The sequence below is a fragment of the Cricetulus griseus genome (assembly GCF_003668045.3).
Source record: "Cricetulus griseus strain 17A/GY chromosome 1 unlocalized genomic scaffold, alternate assembly CriGri-PICRH-1.0 chr1_0, whole genome shotgun sequence".
Lineage (NCBI taxonomy): Eukaryota > Metazoa > Chordata > Mammalia > Rodentia > Cricetidae > Cricetulus > Cricetulus griseus.
The window spans coordinates 247624239-247641131 of record NW_023276806.1 but is presented as its reverse complement, the minus strand read 5'-3'; the positions used below and the strand labels follow the sequence as shown (position 1 = coordinate 247641131).

Below are 16893 nucleotides of genomic sequence, written 5' to 3'. Positions count from 1 at the left end.
GCGGTCTTATCTGGAATCATGATTGTGGGTTCCTGGGAATTTCCATAGCATCAGGTTTCTCCCTACCCCCACAATGGCTCCCTCTTCAAGATATTGGCTTTTCTTGCAGAGAAGACTCTGAAAGAATTATCTAGATCAGAATGAAAGGTAGCCTTGATTGTTGGTTGCCCCAGCCCCCTGTGGGCAGCACCTCCCCTAGACAGGGGCCTGAACTGTGTACGAAGGAAGGAAACTAGTGTTGTTCTTTGCTGCAGCTTCCCTCGATGAAACACAATCCACCAAACTCAACAAACCAACAAGGAGTTTGTTGGGAAAGGGAGCAAAGGGCGGGGTAGGTGTTAACCAGCTGGGAGCAGAAATGGAAAGGAAAAAACAGGAAGGAGGTACTTGCTTATACAGGGAACAGGAGCCGTTTAGAGCTCAGCAGTTGGGGCTGTTGAAACTGGAGCCATCGAGCTGCCATTGGCCCAGCTCCACATGGCCCCATTCCACATGGTTTCTGCATGGAGAGTCCTTATGCAACCATCTAGCACATGCATGACACAGCCATGCAAACTTTGACAGCTTTTGAACTGTCGTTGAGGAGATGGATCCCAGGGATCCCAGGGAAGGTAGCCCGGAGAAGAGTGATCCTGGGGCTGGGGAGGGGGGGGGACAAGGATTAGAGAGGTCCTGCAACCAAGAAAGGCTCCCTAAGGAGAAGGCCCAGGCCCAGGAGATGGCTGGCACACAGCGACAGGCGGGAGCTAAGGAAAAACCATGGCGCGGGAAGAGGAGTAGGAACAGGGCCAGGTTGCCCAGGACATGGAGAGAGGAAGAAGTCAGGATACCAACTACCCAGGATGAACAAGCCGGCAGCATGGACCACATCGCCTTCTCAAAGTTGTTGTGATGTGGCAGCAAGGTTTCTGCTTTGATTTCTCTGAAACCACAGACCATAACCAACAACTGTGAGCCAGTGTAACCTGTCACTTACTTTTCCACACAGCAGCAGGCAGACGAGGATACTTCCTCTCTGCATTGCTTCTCCAGGATGACAAGGCCTGCTGATGCGGTGAAATGTTCTAGAGTAACTTCTGCCCTCCCACACACTCATTTCCTTCCCACCTTGGAAGCTTACTATCTGCCCAGCAGAATGGATGGAGTCCAACCACACCTGGAGAGGGAGACACAGATTCGAGAGCGGGGGCGCCAGACACTGCTGCAGATCACATCCTCAGTCCTGAGGCTGCAGCTGTCCCTGCCCCACCCAGGAAAACAAGCAGCTGCATCCCCAGAACTGGTACCCTGAGCCAAGCCACCACCCCAAAGTTCTGCAAGGCATCTGAATCCGTGGCCAGGGTAGCCCTGAGCTCACAGGAAGCTCTACATACAAAAGGACAAGGCCCACTGGGGACTGTCCCCAAATGCAGGTGAAATGATGAGGCAGGGAAGGGAGACAGCACCACAGGCTCCACACTGGACCCACACTCACAGCACGGAGACAGTGCAACAACTTTCCGGCTTTGAGTTTTATTTCTTTGCTCTATGAGTCCTAACTGAAGGTGACAGTAAACACATTATACAGTTAGCCTGGCTTTCAACTTCTGACCCTCCTGCCAGAATCACAGGCTGCCCCACCAGTGCAAGCTACCTAAAACCTTTTCTAAGGAAGTTGACAAGCAGAGACAGCTAGCCCCTTTCTAAGGACACCGAAACACAAGCCCAAGGTTTCGTTGTATTGAGATGGAATTCCACTGAGCAACTCCAGCTGGCAGGGCTGGAGTCCCTCTACTGACCCCTCAACCCATTGCACCCCCAAAGCCTCCTGCATGCTAAGCCAGCACTCAGACATCCCAGGCCCTCAGGGCTCTACACCCTTGCGAATGATTAATTCTCCTTTTGCCAGCTCCACAGTGACATCAAGAATTTGAGATAGAGGCAAGCATGGTGGCACACACCTTTAATCACAGCACTTGGGAGGCAGAAGCAGGCAAAACTCTGAGTTCCTGGTCTACAGAGTGAGTTCCAGGACAGCCAAGGTTACACAGAAAAACCCTATATCAAAAAAAAAAAAAAAAGCAAAAAACACAAAAACAACAAATTTTGAGCAGGGAACCTGGTTCCTGGCCCACAACCAGACCTTGGCTAGCACTTGAATGAAGCAGAGTGGTTGCCATTTGGAGCAGCCAGGAGTATGGAGGGCCTGGGCGTGGCTTCTGGAGGGTGTGGCTCTCAATGTGTGAATCCAGATACAAGCCAACAGGGCTGCCCCAGGTTCACAGCTTCTAAGTAGGATTTATAGGCAACAAACTTTCTCGTGGCTTGGGGTTAAGTGGGTCTGGCTTATGGTAGGCTTGGTATGGATGGGCGTGATCTATTGTAAGTGTACTTCCAGGGCGCGACCTTTGCCGGGGCAGTGCTGTCATCTGGTAGCTCTGCAGATGTAATCTTCCTCAGCGGGGCTTCCAGGGGACGTGGCCCCAGATAGGTGTCGGCCCTCCAGGGAGGAGAGCAGGGTTTCCCGGGCATCCTGGGGGGGGGGGTTCCAAGGAGGCTGATTAGCACCCTACAACACACACCGTGTCCCCACAGCAACGACCCAACCCCAAGTGTCACCCGGAGCCCAGGCTGAGAGGTCCTGCCCCGGCATACTGCAGGCGCCTAATGGGTGTTGGTGGGGTGAATGGGTACCTGGTGAGGTTCCAGCAGGGTGACAGGCCATTCCGGGGATCCTCCTGGGTGGGGCTGAAGGGTAGACAGCAGGAGGAACTTCCTGGTGTGCCCACAGATCCTGCTGCTCATGGAGGAGACAGCCCCTTGGTGATGGAGAAGAAGGAGAACCAGGTAGGCAGGCCACATCTTCATGCTGGCAGGATGCTTAGAGACCAAGGGGCTAGACACAGCACAGGGTTGTGGAGGGGGCAGATCTGGTGACACTGCACACACACACACACACACACCAGTCAGACCAAGCCCTTCAGCCTCACTTGATCTTAGATGTGCTCCCAAGACCTTGAGCACCTACAGGCACCCAGCCTGTGGACACCCACGGGGGAAGGATTGTCACCATCAAATACACACAGAGGCCTCTAAGCAAATACAAATATATGTCTGTCAATTTCCAGTCTCACTGAGAAACCCAGGCTGGCCTCCAGCTTAGCAATCTTCCTGCCCCACACTCCCAAAGGTGGTGGTGGGCCACTGCCAGCATGCCTGGCCTGGTCTCTTTCCCAAGCTCTCCTTGCATCAAAAGACAAGACAAGGAGACAAAGTAGAACATTCTAGAGAACCTTCTGCTCCCTCAACAACTGGTTTACCACACTGGGAAGCACTGGGACACACCATCACTCACAGATTTAAGCACACACATACACATACACACTCACACACACACTCTGCTTTTGAAGCCGGAGCAGGGGGCACAGTCAGGGACCTGTCCCTGGGATGCTCAGACACCCCGATGGCTCAGCTGCATCCTCAGCACTCAGCCTCGGGCCTGGATGTCCTGAGGTCTCAGCTCTCGTTCCCCCTCAGCCAGAAAGACTTGCAAGGCCCGATGTAGCAGGTACACTCCCAAACGTCGGCGCCGTGTGGGTGGCCAGTAGGCCACCTCTCCATAGTAGTGCCCCTGTTTCTGGTTGGTCAGTGTCTGGATCCCTGAACAGATTAGAGAAGAAGTCACAGGAGTGGCTTCCACTCCACCCCCTCCACCACAACAACCGGCACAGAATATATGTATACACACACTCGTGTGCCAGGCATTGGTACTCAGTGACTCCCCACTGCGTGTGTAGATTAATGGATGAACAGTAAGGAAAAGAAGTGGTGAGAGAATTCCCAGTTCAAACACTTTTCCTGTGACCTCGGCCCTAGAATCCAGACCCCTACCTAGGGCATCCAACAGACAGGCCTCCCGAGTGTATGCCTCCACGGCTACGGCGTGCTGGAAGCAATGTAGGGAGATAACACCACGGCCGCTGTCCCAGATGGCTAAGATCCGCTGTATCTTGGGACAAGCCTGGGGGGCATAAAGAAGTCAGAGGCTGGATCCTAAGCCATGGCCCTCTGACTTTCTGAAGGACAGCTGACCCTGCCCAGCCCTGCCCTTTGTCCCCACCTTTTTGCCTGGCCACTCACGGTAACCAAGGGCTTCCCAGAGGTGGGCATCTGGCCGGGCACGGGTCCCCTTGCCCACGTAGAAGATGGCTCGCACAAAACTTTGCAGACACTCGGCCAGTGTGAGGGAGGAGGCTCGGGCAGGCAGGCCCTGCGTCTGCCTGGGACACAGAGCAGCTCAGAGGGTAAAGGATCCTGGCGCCACCACCCCAGACGGCCTGAGTCCCATCTCTGGGACCCACATGATGGAAGGAGAAAATCACCTCCCACCAGTTGGCCTCTGACCTCCACAAGGGCACCACAGTAAGTGTGCGAGTGCCACGCACATACAGACACAGGCACAGAACATAAAAGGGTAGGGCAGGGAGGATGGCTCAGAGAAGGAAAAATGACCACTGTCTTCAGAGCCATGGGGCCATTTGAACCCAAATCCAGGGGCCCCTATTTTATAAGCGGGAATTGACTCGGGCCGATTAACAGAGAGGGCTAGCCCCTTCCCTAGGGACACACAGCAAATCAAAAACAAATCCCCACCCTCTGTAGCGGTTTGCTTTGATGTTTTGAAACAATCTCCCAGGCCTCGGGCTTCGGTATGGAGCCCGGCTACTGCTCTGCCGAGCTTGGCTCTAAGCCCAAACCCCAGCTTTTTGGTCACCCTCATACCTGGGGTCCAGAAGAAGATATGTAAAGCTTGACTTTGTGACACCTTCCCGCCACCTCTTCGCAGGATCCAGCCGCTGAAAGTGCTGAGCCAGGGCGGCCTCATCCGCCTGACAGTCAGGGACGTGGCCGGTCTTCAGCGCCTCGGCCAGTTCTGGGCTGTGCCCTGGAACAGTTGGGAAGGAGAAACCAAGTCAGGACCGAGGAGAGCGGCTGGTGAGGGTGGTAGGACCCGGAGCCAGGTCACTGGATTCCAGGAGTACTGCCACGGTACTCACCTAGGCTAGCCTGGGCTTCCTGCAGCCGCCGCAGGTAGTATCCACGGGTGAAAGGCGTGACTGGGCCAGGACTGTGGCCCAGTGCCCGGAGGGCCTGGAGCAACTGTAGGTCAGACATGGGGGACACTGGGCCCTGTGGGTGCAAGGCCCCTGGGTCCCTGTCACCCGGCTGGGAGGGGACGTTGGTGGCCTCTCTGGTCAACGTCAGAGCCTGCAGCTGGCAGCTCAGTGCCCCGTCCCCAGCCGCCTTGGCCCCACGGGACAGCCACGGGTCAGCTGCGGACCCTGGTGTCCCCGCAGGGTGCTGGGGCTGTGGAGAGTCCTCCAAAGCGGTGACAAAGGAGGTGTCGCTGCTGCAGTCCGGGCTCCTGGTGGCCTCCGAGCTACAGAGCTCTAGGGGCTTTACTGGCACCTCCCCTGCAGCTGCCAGCTTAGCTGGGGACATGTGCTGTTCCGAGGCCAGTGACACATGCGGAGGTGTAGTGAGACCAGGAGACCCCGCAAAGACGCGTCCTCGGCACATGGCGTGTTCAAGGTCTGCTGGGGCTACAAGAACAGGTGATAAGATGATTGAGGGATGACAGACAGGCTGTGGAATTGGCCCCAGCACGGTGCACCCCCACGGCTCTGCTCACCGGCGGGTTCCCGGGCTCCAGGGGGCCCGTCCAGCTCCCGCAGCACGCGTGCACAGTTGTGGTGTCGCTGCTGAAGCGCCCAGTCCAGGGGTCGGAGCCCGTCCTGTGCAGACACGGTCAGCAGGGGGCGCCCTCGGTGTGCCCTCCCGCCGCCCTGTGCGCCCGCGCAGGGTCCTGACCTGGTCTCTCAGCGTGGGGTCGCCCCCTCCGCTCAGCAGCAGCTCCAGGGCGCCACGACAGCCCCACGCTGCGGCCACGTGCACCGGCGTGAGCGCCTCCGCGGACCTGGGGCGCCGGGAGGGAGCAGGGATGTTTCCTTTCCCAAGCAGCCTCGGGTGGCCCAGGCTGGCCGCGAACTCTGCCCCTTGTGCCTCTGCCCCCTCCCTGTGCTGAGCGGAAGATGGGTGCCCACTGCCACGGTCATCCTCCCGCCTCGCCCTCCGGAGGGCCGGGACGACGTCTCCGTCTCCCCGCCGCGCCTTACCGAGCATTGGGGTCCGCGCCCCGGCGCAGCAGGATCCGGAGGCACCGCAGGGCGCGCGGGCTGTACGCTCGGGCTGCCAGGTGCACGGCCGCCGCGCCCTCCTCCAGCACCAGGCTGGGGTCCGCCCCGAGGCGCAGCAGCTCCTCCACGGCCCTGCGGCAGACGGGGAGAGTGGACCCCAGCCCCCGGGCGCCCGGGGAGCCGAAGCCGGGGAGGACCCGCCGCCCGCCCTCACCGAGGCTCCTCCGCGCGCAGCGCCGCCTGCAGCTGCCGGGCCCGGCCGGTCGCAGTGGCCATGTCACCGCGCTCCGCCGTTCGAATTCGCGCGCGGCCACCTCTGCGCACGCGCAGCCCCGCCCCTCGGCTCTCCGGCTCGGCCTCGGGCTCCACCCTGGCGACGCCCTGGATGGGGCCAGACAGAGGCGTGAGTCGTGATCCCGCAGGAACACCGGGGAGGTTGGTGCTCGCAGCTGGCGTCCCACACCGAGATTTGGAAAGCTGAGTCAGGAGGATTACCTCTGTCTTTAACAAAAAAAGAACAAACTACTGGGTACCCTAGACCTAGTCAAGCTGTCCATTCTCCTGCCGAGGACCAGCGTCGCGCATTTGCATTTTCAATCCAGCAGAGCTGGCTGTCACCGTTGCTCTGTGAGGAAGGGCTTTGCGAGGGCAAGCGAGATGGCTCAGTGGGTAAGGGAGCTTGCTGCCAAGCTTGATGAGCCGAGTTCGACCCCCCAGGACCCACAGGTTGGAAATCGAGAGCAGACGGACATTCACACGTGTGCCTTGGCCACGGGTCTCCACACACAAACTAATTAAACAAAATTTTCTAAAGAGCTGCATTTTCCTTATTTGCAAATGGGAGGAGAGAGCTCAACACTAAGTGCCCAGTAAATGCAGGGACCAGAAAACAGTCAGGCTGACCTACTTATTTAAATTAATTAAGTACGTGGGTGTTTTGCCTGCAGGTCTGTCTGTGTACTATGTGTGCCTGGTGCCCATGGAGACAGAGGGGCATTGGATCCTCCGGAACTGAGGTTGTGAGCCTGTACGTGGAAATCAAACCAGATCCTCTGCAAGCACAGGCAGGGCTCTGAATAATGGCTGAGCCATCAGCAGGCCCGATCTAGTTTTGTTCACACTCCTTTTGAGCCAATGCTTCCCTATGTGGCCCCTGCTGACCTAGAACTGGCCATCCTCCTGCCTCAGCCTCCCATACCAAAGTGAGGCTTGTCTGGGTGCACTGTGTAGCCTTGTTGGAGTGCACCATGTAGCACAGTTCAAAGAAAGCACTCCAACTTGAAATTTTAAGACCTATGCAGCAGCAGAAAGGCCCAGCCTCTCTGATGACTGAACCCCAAACAGATGTACAAAGGTGTATTATTACACAAAATATTTCCTCACACCAAGGTCCCTAACCTAAGTTATGAGTCTTACTAAGAGAGAACATCTCATGCCCCCATGACTCTAGTCCTTTACTGTGTATCGTTTGCAATACACAATAATACAAGAGCGTCAGGTGTGCCTGAGGTGACTTGTGACTAGGGATGGCAGCAATGCCCCTTCAGCAAAACAATCGCTGTTGTCCACACAGATTCTTCACGGTCAAAGTGCTTCTACGAAACAACTGTTCATTCTAATGTCCACCCCAGAAACAGTGACTCTGCTAAAATCCTACAACAGAGCCCACCTCCCACCAACTGCCATTTTGTTTTCCATGAATGGAGAAAATGGAGTGGAGGGGACGGGGAAGGGGCTCCAGGTTTGCCTTCCTCTTCTGGGGCACCCATCACAGATCCCCATCCTGGAATTCTGGGTGGTGATTGCTCATGGTGAGGCCACATGGCTGGCTACACAGGTCCAATCAGGTCAGGGTACTGAGACACCACTACAACAGTTTGGTATGGTGGGGTGATAAGTGTCACTCCAACCCACTTTCCACTTGGAGTTGGCACTCTTGGGTGTCCAGGAGAACCCCAAAAGTAAACACTTTCTGTGGAAGCCACACCAGTCTCACCTGCATGTTCCTTGTCTCTGGAGGACTTCCTGAAGGAAAGGACATCTGGGGTGGGTTCTGTAGGGTGAAGAGGAGTCTGCAGAGCATAGTTAATAACAGCCTGAGGGAGCTCACAGCCCAGTCACTATGGCTGTGGTGTCAGGGCACCCAGATGGATACAGCCGAGACCGAAGCCAAGCACAACTGCTAGGTTCAGCGCCTTTTTTCTGTCTCAGTGAACCTAAAACGACCAGAGGACATGCCCAGAAGCCTCAGATTTTTATTCTGGTGACAAAGTGGTCCCAGGAAGAATGAATTTACAGCAGACACAGTAGGAGCGGGCATGGGTGCACAGAGTTCCTGAATGGTGCAGAAATGTCACAGGTCACACGGTGGCTTCACCCTCCCCAGCTTCCTCATCCTCCAGCAGGCTGTAGCTCGCGTGAGTCTGGCAGGGCCTCTGTAGCGGATGGGCCAACAGCTTGGCCATGCAGTTGTGCAGCTCAAGGGCAGGCCCAGCCAGTGCTACCTCATACTTGTAGCTGGTGCCCTTGGCGTCCAGGCTTCCCATGAAGGAGAACATGTCCTGTGGGGGCAGTGAGAGGCTGTTAGCATTGGCATTAGCCCTCAAAGGCCCTCCCTGTCCGTACAGGCCTTCCTAGAGGAAGGGGTATCTAGAGTGGGTGAAGAGGAGTTGCTCAGGTCAGAAACTATTACTGCAGTCAGCAAGCATCCCTAACATCCACCCAGTACCCAGGCAGGACCTGAGCTTCCATTTTGGGGACCCTTAGAAGCCCACAATGTGGGGCCAGGAGGTGGCTCGGTGAGTTAAGTGTCTGCTGTGCAAGCACTTGGACCTGAGTTCAAATCCCTAGGACCCATGGAAAGCTAAATGCATCAGGGCACATATTTAAACCCAGTCTACTCCCCCTGCAGGGAAGGAGGATCCAGAACTCAGGGGCCAGCCAGGGGTGGCCACAGTGGCAACAAGAGAAGGCCCCCACAGGAGGGCTTTTCACTCATGTTTTCTCTCTCTTCAAACAAGGCCTCATTCTGTAGCCCAGGTCAGCCTCCTGTGTCAGTGTCCTTGAGATAGAAATATCTATCCTGCAGGGCTATTTCTCCTTAGGCAGGACCCTAAACAACTCCAAACAGCTTCAGGAAGTCCCTGAAACTGAACAGATTCACTATGCCCCTCCCTGTCAGAGTAAGGAAAGTCCCTCAAAGACCAGCTGTCTGAAAGGAATTTAGACCAGAGTCACTAGAAGGGGACAGTCTCCAGTGTGCAGGCTATGCAGTGTGCTCTAGACTCCCAGTTCTGTGAACTGTCACCTGTGCTGAGGTGTGCTTTGGTGATGCAGCTGTCTGTGAGTCATTTCAGCTCCTGTTGGTGACCCCTGACCCTATTCCTGTAAGTAACACCAATAAATTCACTGGTTCACCAAGCTGGACTTTGTGGTGTCTGTACTTTGGGCTCTTTTCAGGACTGAGTGTTGTGTCTCTCCAGGAAAAGTCTTGTCACACAACATCCCCATCCTGTCACAACCCCTGCCTCAGCCTTTCAAGTATTCACTCACAGGCAGAGGGGCTGGGTTACAGGTGTGCATTTATGCAAGTCTGTGCATGGGTGTGTGCAGGAATGTGTGTGCATGTGCATTTGTGTGTGTGTGCACAAGGTGCTGTGTGTGTGTGTGCACAAGGTGCTGTGTGTGTTTGTACACAAGGTGCTATGTGTGTGTGTGCACAAGGTGCTGTGTGTGTGAATGTGTGTGTAGGAATGTGCATTCATTGCAGATGTGTGTGTGTGTGTGTGCACAAGGTGCTGTGTGTGTGAATGTGTGTGTAGGAATGTGCATTCATTGCAGATGTGTGTGTGTGTATGTGCTGAGTGCAGGTGTGCGGCGGTCAGAGTATAGTCTTTGGGTGTCATGCTCCCGCCGTGTTGGTTCAGGGACTGAGCTCATGTCCTCACACTTGCCTGCAAACGCCTTTAGCTGATCCACCTGGCAGTCTGTAAACTTAAGTTCACAGATGTCAGAGGCACACTCACAGTCACACGCAAGTCAGAGGTGAAGAAGCGTGAGACCTGGAGAGGTTGAGACGGAGGGTGCTTCAGGCACAGGGTACAACAGGGTAAAACCAGGAAAGGAGCTGGGTGCTAGGGATAGTGTGGGCTGGGCTGCTAAGGCCACAGCCTCCCAAGTCACCACCAGCGCAAAGGGGAAATGTAGGAAGCGGTTGCTAAGAGACTGAAGGACCAACCAAATGGCAGGGAGGGGCAGTGCATTCTGCACCCAACTCTCACCTTCCACCTCGTCTCCTCCTCCTTCTCCTCGGCGCCATTGTGGATGTAAATGATGTCGAAGAAGAAGTAGGGACATTGGAACATCTTCTGCAGGGAACGAGAGGGAGACTGGTGGGTGCCCACCACAGACAGCCTTCATGGTCCTGGGAAGTCCCCCTTGGTGTCTAACCACTGCTCTCCCTTCCCTCCAGGCTCACCTTCATGGGCTCAGTCAGGGAGAACTGGGGCTGGCAGGGCGGGCGGCTGTAGACCAGGATAGTGCGCACGACATAGGGGGGAGGGATGGTTTGCACGTTCTCTGTGACTGGCAGCTCGGTCTTCTGCTGGCTACAGAGGGGGAGGGGGAGGGTTCAGTACCCAGCTGCCTACCAGTCCTGGGTCAAACCCTTCCCATCACAACTGAACCCACAGGTCCCGTTCCTAGTGGCCCTGCATGTTAATGCAAAGCCAGGGCCGGGGAGATGGCTCCAGAGCTAGAGGTTAGAGGCATTTGCAGCCAAGAACCCGGACCCAAGAGGCAGAAGCAAAGAAAGGCTTTTCAAAGTCACCCCTGATCTCCACACAAGCGCCGTGGCACATATGCTTGCACAAAAATAAATGCACAATGAAAACATATATGAGACTTCTTTAAAGGCATTTTCAAAGGGAAAACAAATGTAAGGTCCACAGACGGACCCAGGGTCTTGACCCATGGCCCCACCCACTGGACGGCCTTGAGAGGCTGTCTGTCTGTCCCCACTTCGCTGGGGAAGGAACCCAAGGCCATGCCCCACTTTGGAGGCGCACTCACATGAGACTGAAGAGGCCTTCCAGATCTGGAGGGTCGCTAAGGACAAAGTGCCAGCTCGGGGACTGGGGCCTGCCCTGCCCTGGATCCTGGGAGATGACGGACACCCCTTTGGGCAGGCAGTGTGACCCCTGGGGTAGGCAGTGTGGCCCCTGGGGAAGTCACTGTGACCCTGGGGAAGGCTGTGACTCCTGGGGGCAGGCAGTGTGACCCCTGGGGTAGGCAGTGTGGCCCCTGGGGAAGGTTGTGTGACCCTGAGGAAGGCTGAGTGACCCTGGGGAAGGCAGTGTGACCCCTGGGTACGCAGCGTGGCCCCACACCTTCTTCTTTTCACACGTCATAAAGTGGATGCTGGCCTTAACCCCCCGCAGCCCCTCCAGGCTCCCTGCCCTGCACATCTCCACTGCTCCCTCAATTCTGGGGGAGTGCCCTCCATGTTAGAGGCTGCAGGCAAAAAGGCAAGGTTGTGGCTTTTCAGGTAAATGTCAGCATTAAGAAGCACTAACTGTATGCCAGCCCTGATTCAGTGACATGTTCCCTGGGTGCACCTGACACTCGTTGACACCCATCCCTCCTCTGCTCAGGATGGGTGCCAGGGATTCTATGAGCTTGGGTGCTGGGTGGCTTTGGAGTTTGGCATCACTGTGGATTAATAGCCAGATTCCTGTTGGTGCCCTTTTTTGCTGATTTTGTGGTTTTGAAACAGAGTCTGGCCTGTAACCTGCAATCCTCCAGCCTCAGCTTCCTGAGTGATGGGTTGATTCTCCCACACTACAACACCTGGCCCAGTGCTGGGTCTTGAATGTGACTCCTAGAAATGTCATACATGAAATATTCTATTTATGATCTCACTGGACAAAATCCCCGAGTCTGGCTGGGGCTGGGGTTCAGGTGTGAGAGTGCTTATAGCTCAGGAGCTAGGGTGCTTGTAGCTCAGGGGCTAGGGTGCTTGTAGCTCGGGTGCTAAGGTGCTTGTAGCTCAGGGACAAGGGTGCTTGTAGCTCAGGGGCTAGGGTGTTTGTAGCTTAGGGGCTAGGGCAGTTGCTTAGCATTCATGTAGCTGTGGATTCTTCTCCACCACACTGTTATCCCAGCACTTAGGAGGTAGAGGCAGGTGAATCAGGAGCTCAAGGCCATCCTTAGCTACACTATGAATTCAAGTCTAGCCTGGGCTACAAGAGAAATAGTCTCAAAAATTTATTATATACATAAATATACATAATATTTGATGTGGAGTGGTGATACACGCCTTTAATCTCAGCACTCGGGAGGCAGAGGCAGGTAGATCTCTGTGAGTTTGAGGCCAGCCTGGTCTACAGAGTGAGTTCCAGGACAGTCTGGGCTATACATAGTGAGACCTTGTCTGAATAAATAAATATTTAGAAATAAAGAATTAGGGGCATGATTCCGAACCATTGTCATTCTATTCTCAGGGTGCTGAGGCAGGAGTATCATGGATTTAGCCTGGGCAAGATCATGTGTCAAAACCCAACAACTAAGTCAGGCATTGGTAGCGCACGCCTTTAATCCCAGCCCTGGGGAGGCAGAGGCAGGTAGATCTCTGCAGTTCGAGACCAGCCTGGTCTACAAGAAAGAAAAAAAAGAAAGAAAACCCCAGCAACTATAGAAAAGTCCTGGTTTTAGATTCTGGATTGTTTGGACTCTGGACATTCAACCTGGGCTCTATGTTGGAGGTACCCCACAATACTACTGAGCCCCGTCACAGCACTGCTGATCTGGGGCCAGGAACAAGGATACTGAACGTGGAACAGGATGCTGTCTCCAGGTCGTACAGGCAGCTGCAGAGCTCTCGTGGGTCAGAGGTCAGGCCAGACAGCTGTGGGGAAGACAGGGCCTCAGGGCTGGGGCTCCCGGTCCTGAGGTCCCCAGAGGCCCTGTCTACCCCTAGACTCACCCAAGCAGAGTCGTCGTTCACTACAACCAGTGCAAACTCGTGGCTCTTGTCAATCTTGTGCTTTGTGCGCACAAACATCTCAACCATCTTCTGAGACACGTTCAGGGCGTTCGTCCTGGAGCTGGAAGTGGGGAGGGGGGGGAGACAGTGGCAGGGCTGGAATCAACTAAACCCAGGGGACTGTAATCCAGAGCCACTTCAATCTAGGCCACACCCCCCTGCTGGCAGCTTATGTAAAGGTCATGGAAGAAGGGACACTTGGTTTTGCCCACTTGCTCTCGCCCTCACTAGTAAGTCCATTCCTACTAAGCAGAGCCTACTTCTTCAGGACTGCAGCATACACTGAAGACCAGCAGAGACAGCCAGCCTCATGGACTGAACAACTACTGGATTCCGGGACCTTCCATTGGTAGACAGCCATTTCGAACTAGCTGGACCACAGCCTGCAAGCCACTCTAATAAATCCCGTGTGTGTGTGTGTGTGTGTGTGTGTGTGTGTACATATACAGATTCATTCTCTCAGTTTTGTTCTTCTAAAGAATCCTAATATAGCAAGTGAGCTCAAGCTCACCACCTAGTGTGGGCTAGCCTCAAACCTGCTGTGGAACCCAAACTTGCACCCAAATTACTGCATTTCCCAGATGGACCTTGAACTCCTGATTCCTCCATCTCCACCTCCCAGTGCTAGCATAGCAGGTGTGTGCCATCGCTCCTGTGGCCTTGTTCTTATCCTTTACAGGGCCCCGAGACCACTCCAAATGTGACACCTCACACCCCAGCTCCTGGGAGCACACCGAGCTCAACAGCTTCTATGAGAACTGACAGTGACCTGTCCCATCAAACTGAGCGCCCCACCAGCCACCCAGGTCCTTGGCTCCTAAGAGTGTCACACATATGGACAGAAGCCTAGAAGGCCATAGCCCTGGAACTGGGTCATGGACACCTGTACCCTCTGCATTCTGAGCTATCCATGACCACACAACACCGCCATTACCCATTAAAAGACTCCAGTTTTGGCACAGACATCTCCTCTGAAAGATCCAAACAGATGATCTGAAACACAGAAGACAGAGTACAGGACAAAACCAGACAGAGCTAAGACAGCTAGGGTGGGAACCAGCCTGCAGTGTCTATGAGGGGCTGAGGGTGTGGCTCAGGGGAGGAGCCCCTGCCTAGAATCTCCCAGTGAGGGCTGGGGGCGTGGCTCAGGGGAGGAGCCCCTGCCTAGAATCTCCCAGTGAGGGGCTGGGGGCGTGGCTCAGGGGAGGAGCCCCTGCCTAGAATCTCCCAGTGAAGGGCTGGGGACACGTGTGGAGGTCCAGAGGCCACAAAATAAAAAAAAAGAAAAAACCAAGAATCTAAATTCAGGGATGTTTAAGCCATCAACTGTGTGGGCTCTTGGAACCTGTAGGGAAATAAGGCAGGCAACTTAGAGAATCTCATAGAGCCAAAGTGGCCTACTGAGGCACCCCATCCCCTGCATCCCCAGTCAAGACACCCACATACCACCTTCTCTGGACAGTTGACCCGTGGTGTTCGAATCTGGACCTCGGGTGCCGGTGCTGGTACTTGCCAGGGCTTGGGCCCAGCTCCTGGGACACTGGCTGCCCCATCGTCTGCACTGGCTGCCTCACCCTCACCCTCGCTGCGACTGCCCACATTGGCCTGAGCTCCCAGGGCCCGGTCCTCCGCCCCCTCAGGGTTGGAGCGAGTGTGAGGCCGGGGCTCAGGAGTCGGCTCCTCCCCTTCTTCCTCCTCCTCCTCTTCCTCCTCCTCTTCCTCTGTGGGGCTGTTGGCCTCAGCCACCTCCATGGCTGCTGGGTGCTTGGATGGAGAGGGGATCGCGGAAGCCAGGATCCTGCTTTAAGAGTTTTAAAAAGCGATGAGAAGCCAGAAACTGAGCCATAAGCTCCTTGCCTCGAAGGAGGCTCTGATGGCTGCAGAATGGCTCCCTTAAGAGTGAGGCCAGGAACCAAAATAAATAACAGCTTTCTTGTTTTCTTTCTTGTTTGTGACACAGTTTCATGAAACTCAGGCTGGCCTCCAACTCACTGTATGACTTAGGATGACCTGGTACTCCTGACTCTCTGCATCCACGTTCTGTGTGCGGGGGAGGGGGGGTGCACCACCATACCTGGTCTACGTGTGCTGGAGATGGAAACCCAGGGCCTCATTCATGCTAGGCAAGCATTCCACCCACTGAGCTACAACACTCCACCCACTGAGCCACCACACTCCACCCACTGAGCTACCACACTCTACCCACTGAGCCACCCACTGAGCTACCACACTCTACCCACTGAGCCACCACACTCCACCCACTGAGCCACCACACTCCACCCACTGAGCCACCACACTCCACCCACTGAGCTACCACACTCTACCCACTGAGCCACCACACTCTACCCACTGAGCCACCACACTCTACCCACTGAACCACCATACTCCACCCACTGAGCCACCACACTCTACCCACTGAGCCACCACACTCCACCCACTGAGCCACCACACTCCACCCACTGAGCCACCACACCCCACCCACTGAGCTAACACACTCTACCCACTGAGCCACCACACTCCACCCACTGAGTACCACACTCTACCCACTGAGCCACCACACCCTACCCACTGAGCTACCACACCCCACCCACTGAGCTACCACACACTACCCACTGAGCTATCACACTCTAACGACTGAGCCACAAGCATTCTACCAAATGAGCTGTGCCCAAATCTTAGCTTTCCACTTCTTGCAACAGGGCAAACACCGTCCCCGCCCTTCACTGGCCACCGGGAATACTGAGGTGGGTATTGACCCAGTAAGGCCTTCGGTGGCTACCGCACCTGACAGTCCCAAAAGACAGGGGTGGAAAAGAGACTTAATTGGTTTGCCGAGTGAGAGGACACAGTTGACAGCTTCTCAGAGCTCCTCTTCCCCGGGGCGGCCAGCGTCTAGGCGAACACCTGAGCCACTTTTGGACGCCCGGGTCCAGCTGTGCCTGAAGCCTTTCCTGAGCGCCCCGCTTGCCTGGCTGGCTCTGGCGAGCCTGTGTCTGGGTTCCCGCCACCCGCGGCTACGGCTACCGCGCGTGGGGGACCGGGCCGTGCACGAGGGAGGGCGCTCCCGCGGGTGATCAGGTCCTGGGGCAGCAGGAAGCCCAAGTCGCCGACCGTGCAATGATGCGCGTTTCTCGGGGTGGCGACTCAGGACTCCGGAGCCCCCACCTCCTCAAGCAGAACGAACCTGGAACTGCAGCAAGCCGGATCGATGTCCGACCACAACGACAAAAAGCTCGCACGAGATCACACCGCCAGGTTCCACTCTGCAACCTAGGAACCACAGCCAGTCAATCACAGGGTTCTAGGAAGCCGCCATCTTCCTGACCGGAAGTTTGCACGGTGCTGCCGTAACGTCTTCTGGGAAATGTAGTTCAATGGCCCCGGGATCCTGGGGGTGTGCCTTAGAGCACACTGGCAGGAGTGGGGCTGAAGTGGGGTAGTGTTAGGGATGGGTGTGACAGAACGGGGTTGACTGAAGCAACACTACACTTGTCAAGGCTTCTGCTGAGATAGGACAGGAGCCGACCTGGGCGGGGCTGATTGGTGATTGACGCGGTGGGACTTGACGTGGATTTGCGTCATGTATTTCTGCTTCGTCTTTTACATATGTTGGCACTCACCAATACCATCGCGATGGGGGCTGGGGAGCACACTTGTCATCTCCGCACTCCAGAG

The 16893-nt window shown here is 55.7% G+C and overlaps 2 protein-coding genes across 7 annotated transcripts; both read right to left on the bottom strand.

The window, feature by feature from the left end:
- Positions 1 to 1496: 1496 nt before the first annotated feature.
- Positions 1497 to 8394, bottom strand: Ankle1 (ankyrin repeat and LEM domain containing 1). Of its 4 annotated transcripts, none has more exons than XM_027394814.2 (11): positions 8173 to 8394; positions 6391 to 6557; positions 6156 to 6308; positions 5851 to 5956; positions 5672 to 5774; positions 5037 to 5582; positions 4762 to 4924; positions 4100 to 4259; positions 3871 to 4000; positions 2674 to 3639; positions 1497 to 2512 (listed from the first exon to the last, which is right to left on the bottom strand). In XM_027394814.2, exons 1-10 carry the CDS (start codon positions 8257 to 8259, stop codon positions 3467 to 3469), a joined length of 1788 nt encoding a protein of 595 aa, XP_027250615.2. In that variant the 5' UTR covers positions 8260 to 8394; the 3' UTR covers positions 1497 to 2512; positions 2674 to 3466. The 4 variants fall into 4 exon arrangements, with proteins under 4 accessions (XP_027250615.2, XP_027250613.2, XP_027250612.2 ...); XM_027394812.2 differs by having other exon boundaries at positions 4120 to 4259; XM_027394811.2 differs by having other exon boundaries at positions 4120 to 4255.
- Positions 8395 to 8411: 17 nt separating this feature from the next.
- Babam1 (BRISC and BRCA1 A complex member 1) lies at positions 8412 to 16700 on the bottom strand. 3 transcript variants are annotated; one of them, XM_027394817.2, is made up of 9 exons: positions 16403 to 16700; positions 14668 to 15016; positions 14153 to 14211; positions 13159 to 13279; positions 13002 to 13080; positions 11247 to 11271; positions 10654 to 10783; positions 10457 to 10543; positions 8412 to 8737 (listed from the first exon to the last, which is right to left on the bottom strand). In XM_027394817.2, the coding sequence occupies exons 2-9, from the start codon at positions 14968 to 14970 to the stop codon at positions 8537 to 8539; spliced, it is 1005 nt and encodes a 334-aa protein (XP_027250618.1). In that variant the 5' UTR covers positions 14971 to 15016; positions 16403 to 16700; the 3' UTR covers positions 8412 to 8536. The 3 variants fall into 3 exon arrangements, with proteins under 3 accessions (XP_027250618.1, XP_027250617.1, XP_027250616.1); XM_027394816.2 differs by having other exon boundaries at positions 14665 to 15019; positions 16403 to 16698; XM_027394815.2 differs by having other exon boundaries at positions 14665 to 15016; positions 16403 to 16695.
- Positions 16701 to 16893: the final 193 nt, after the last annotated feature.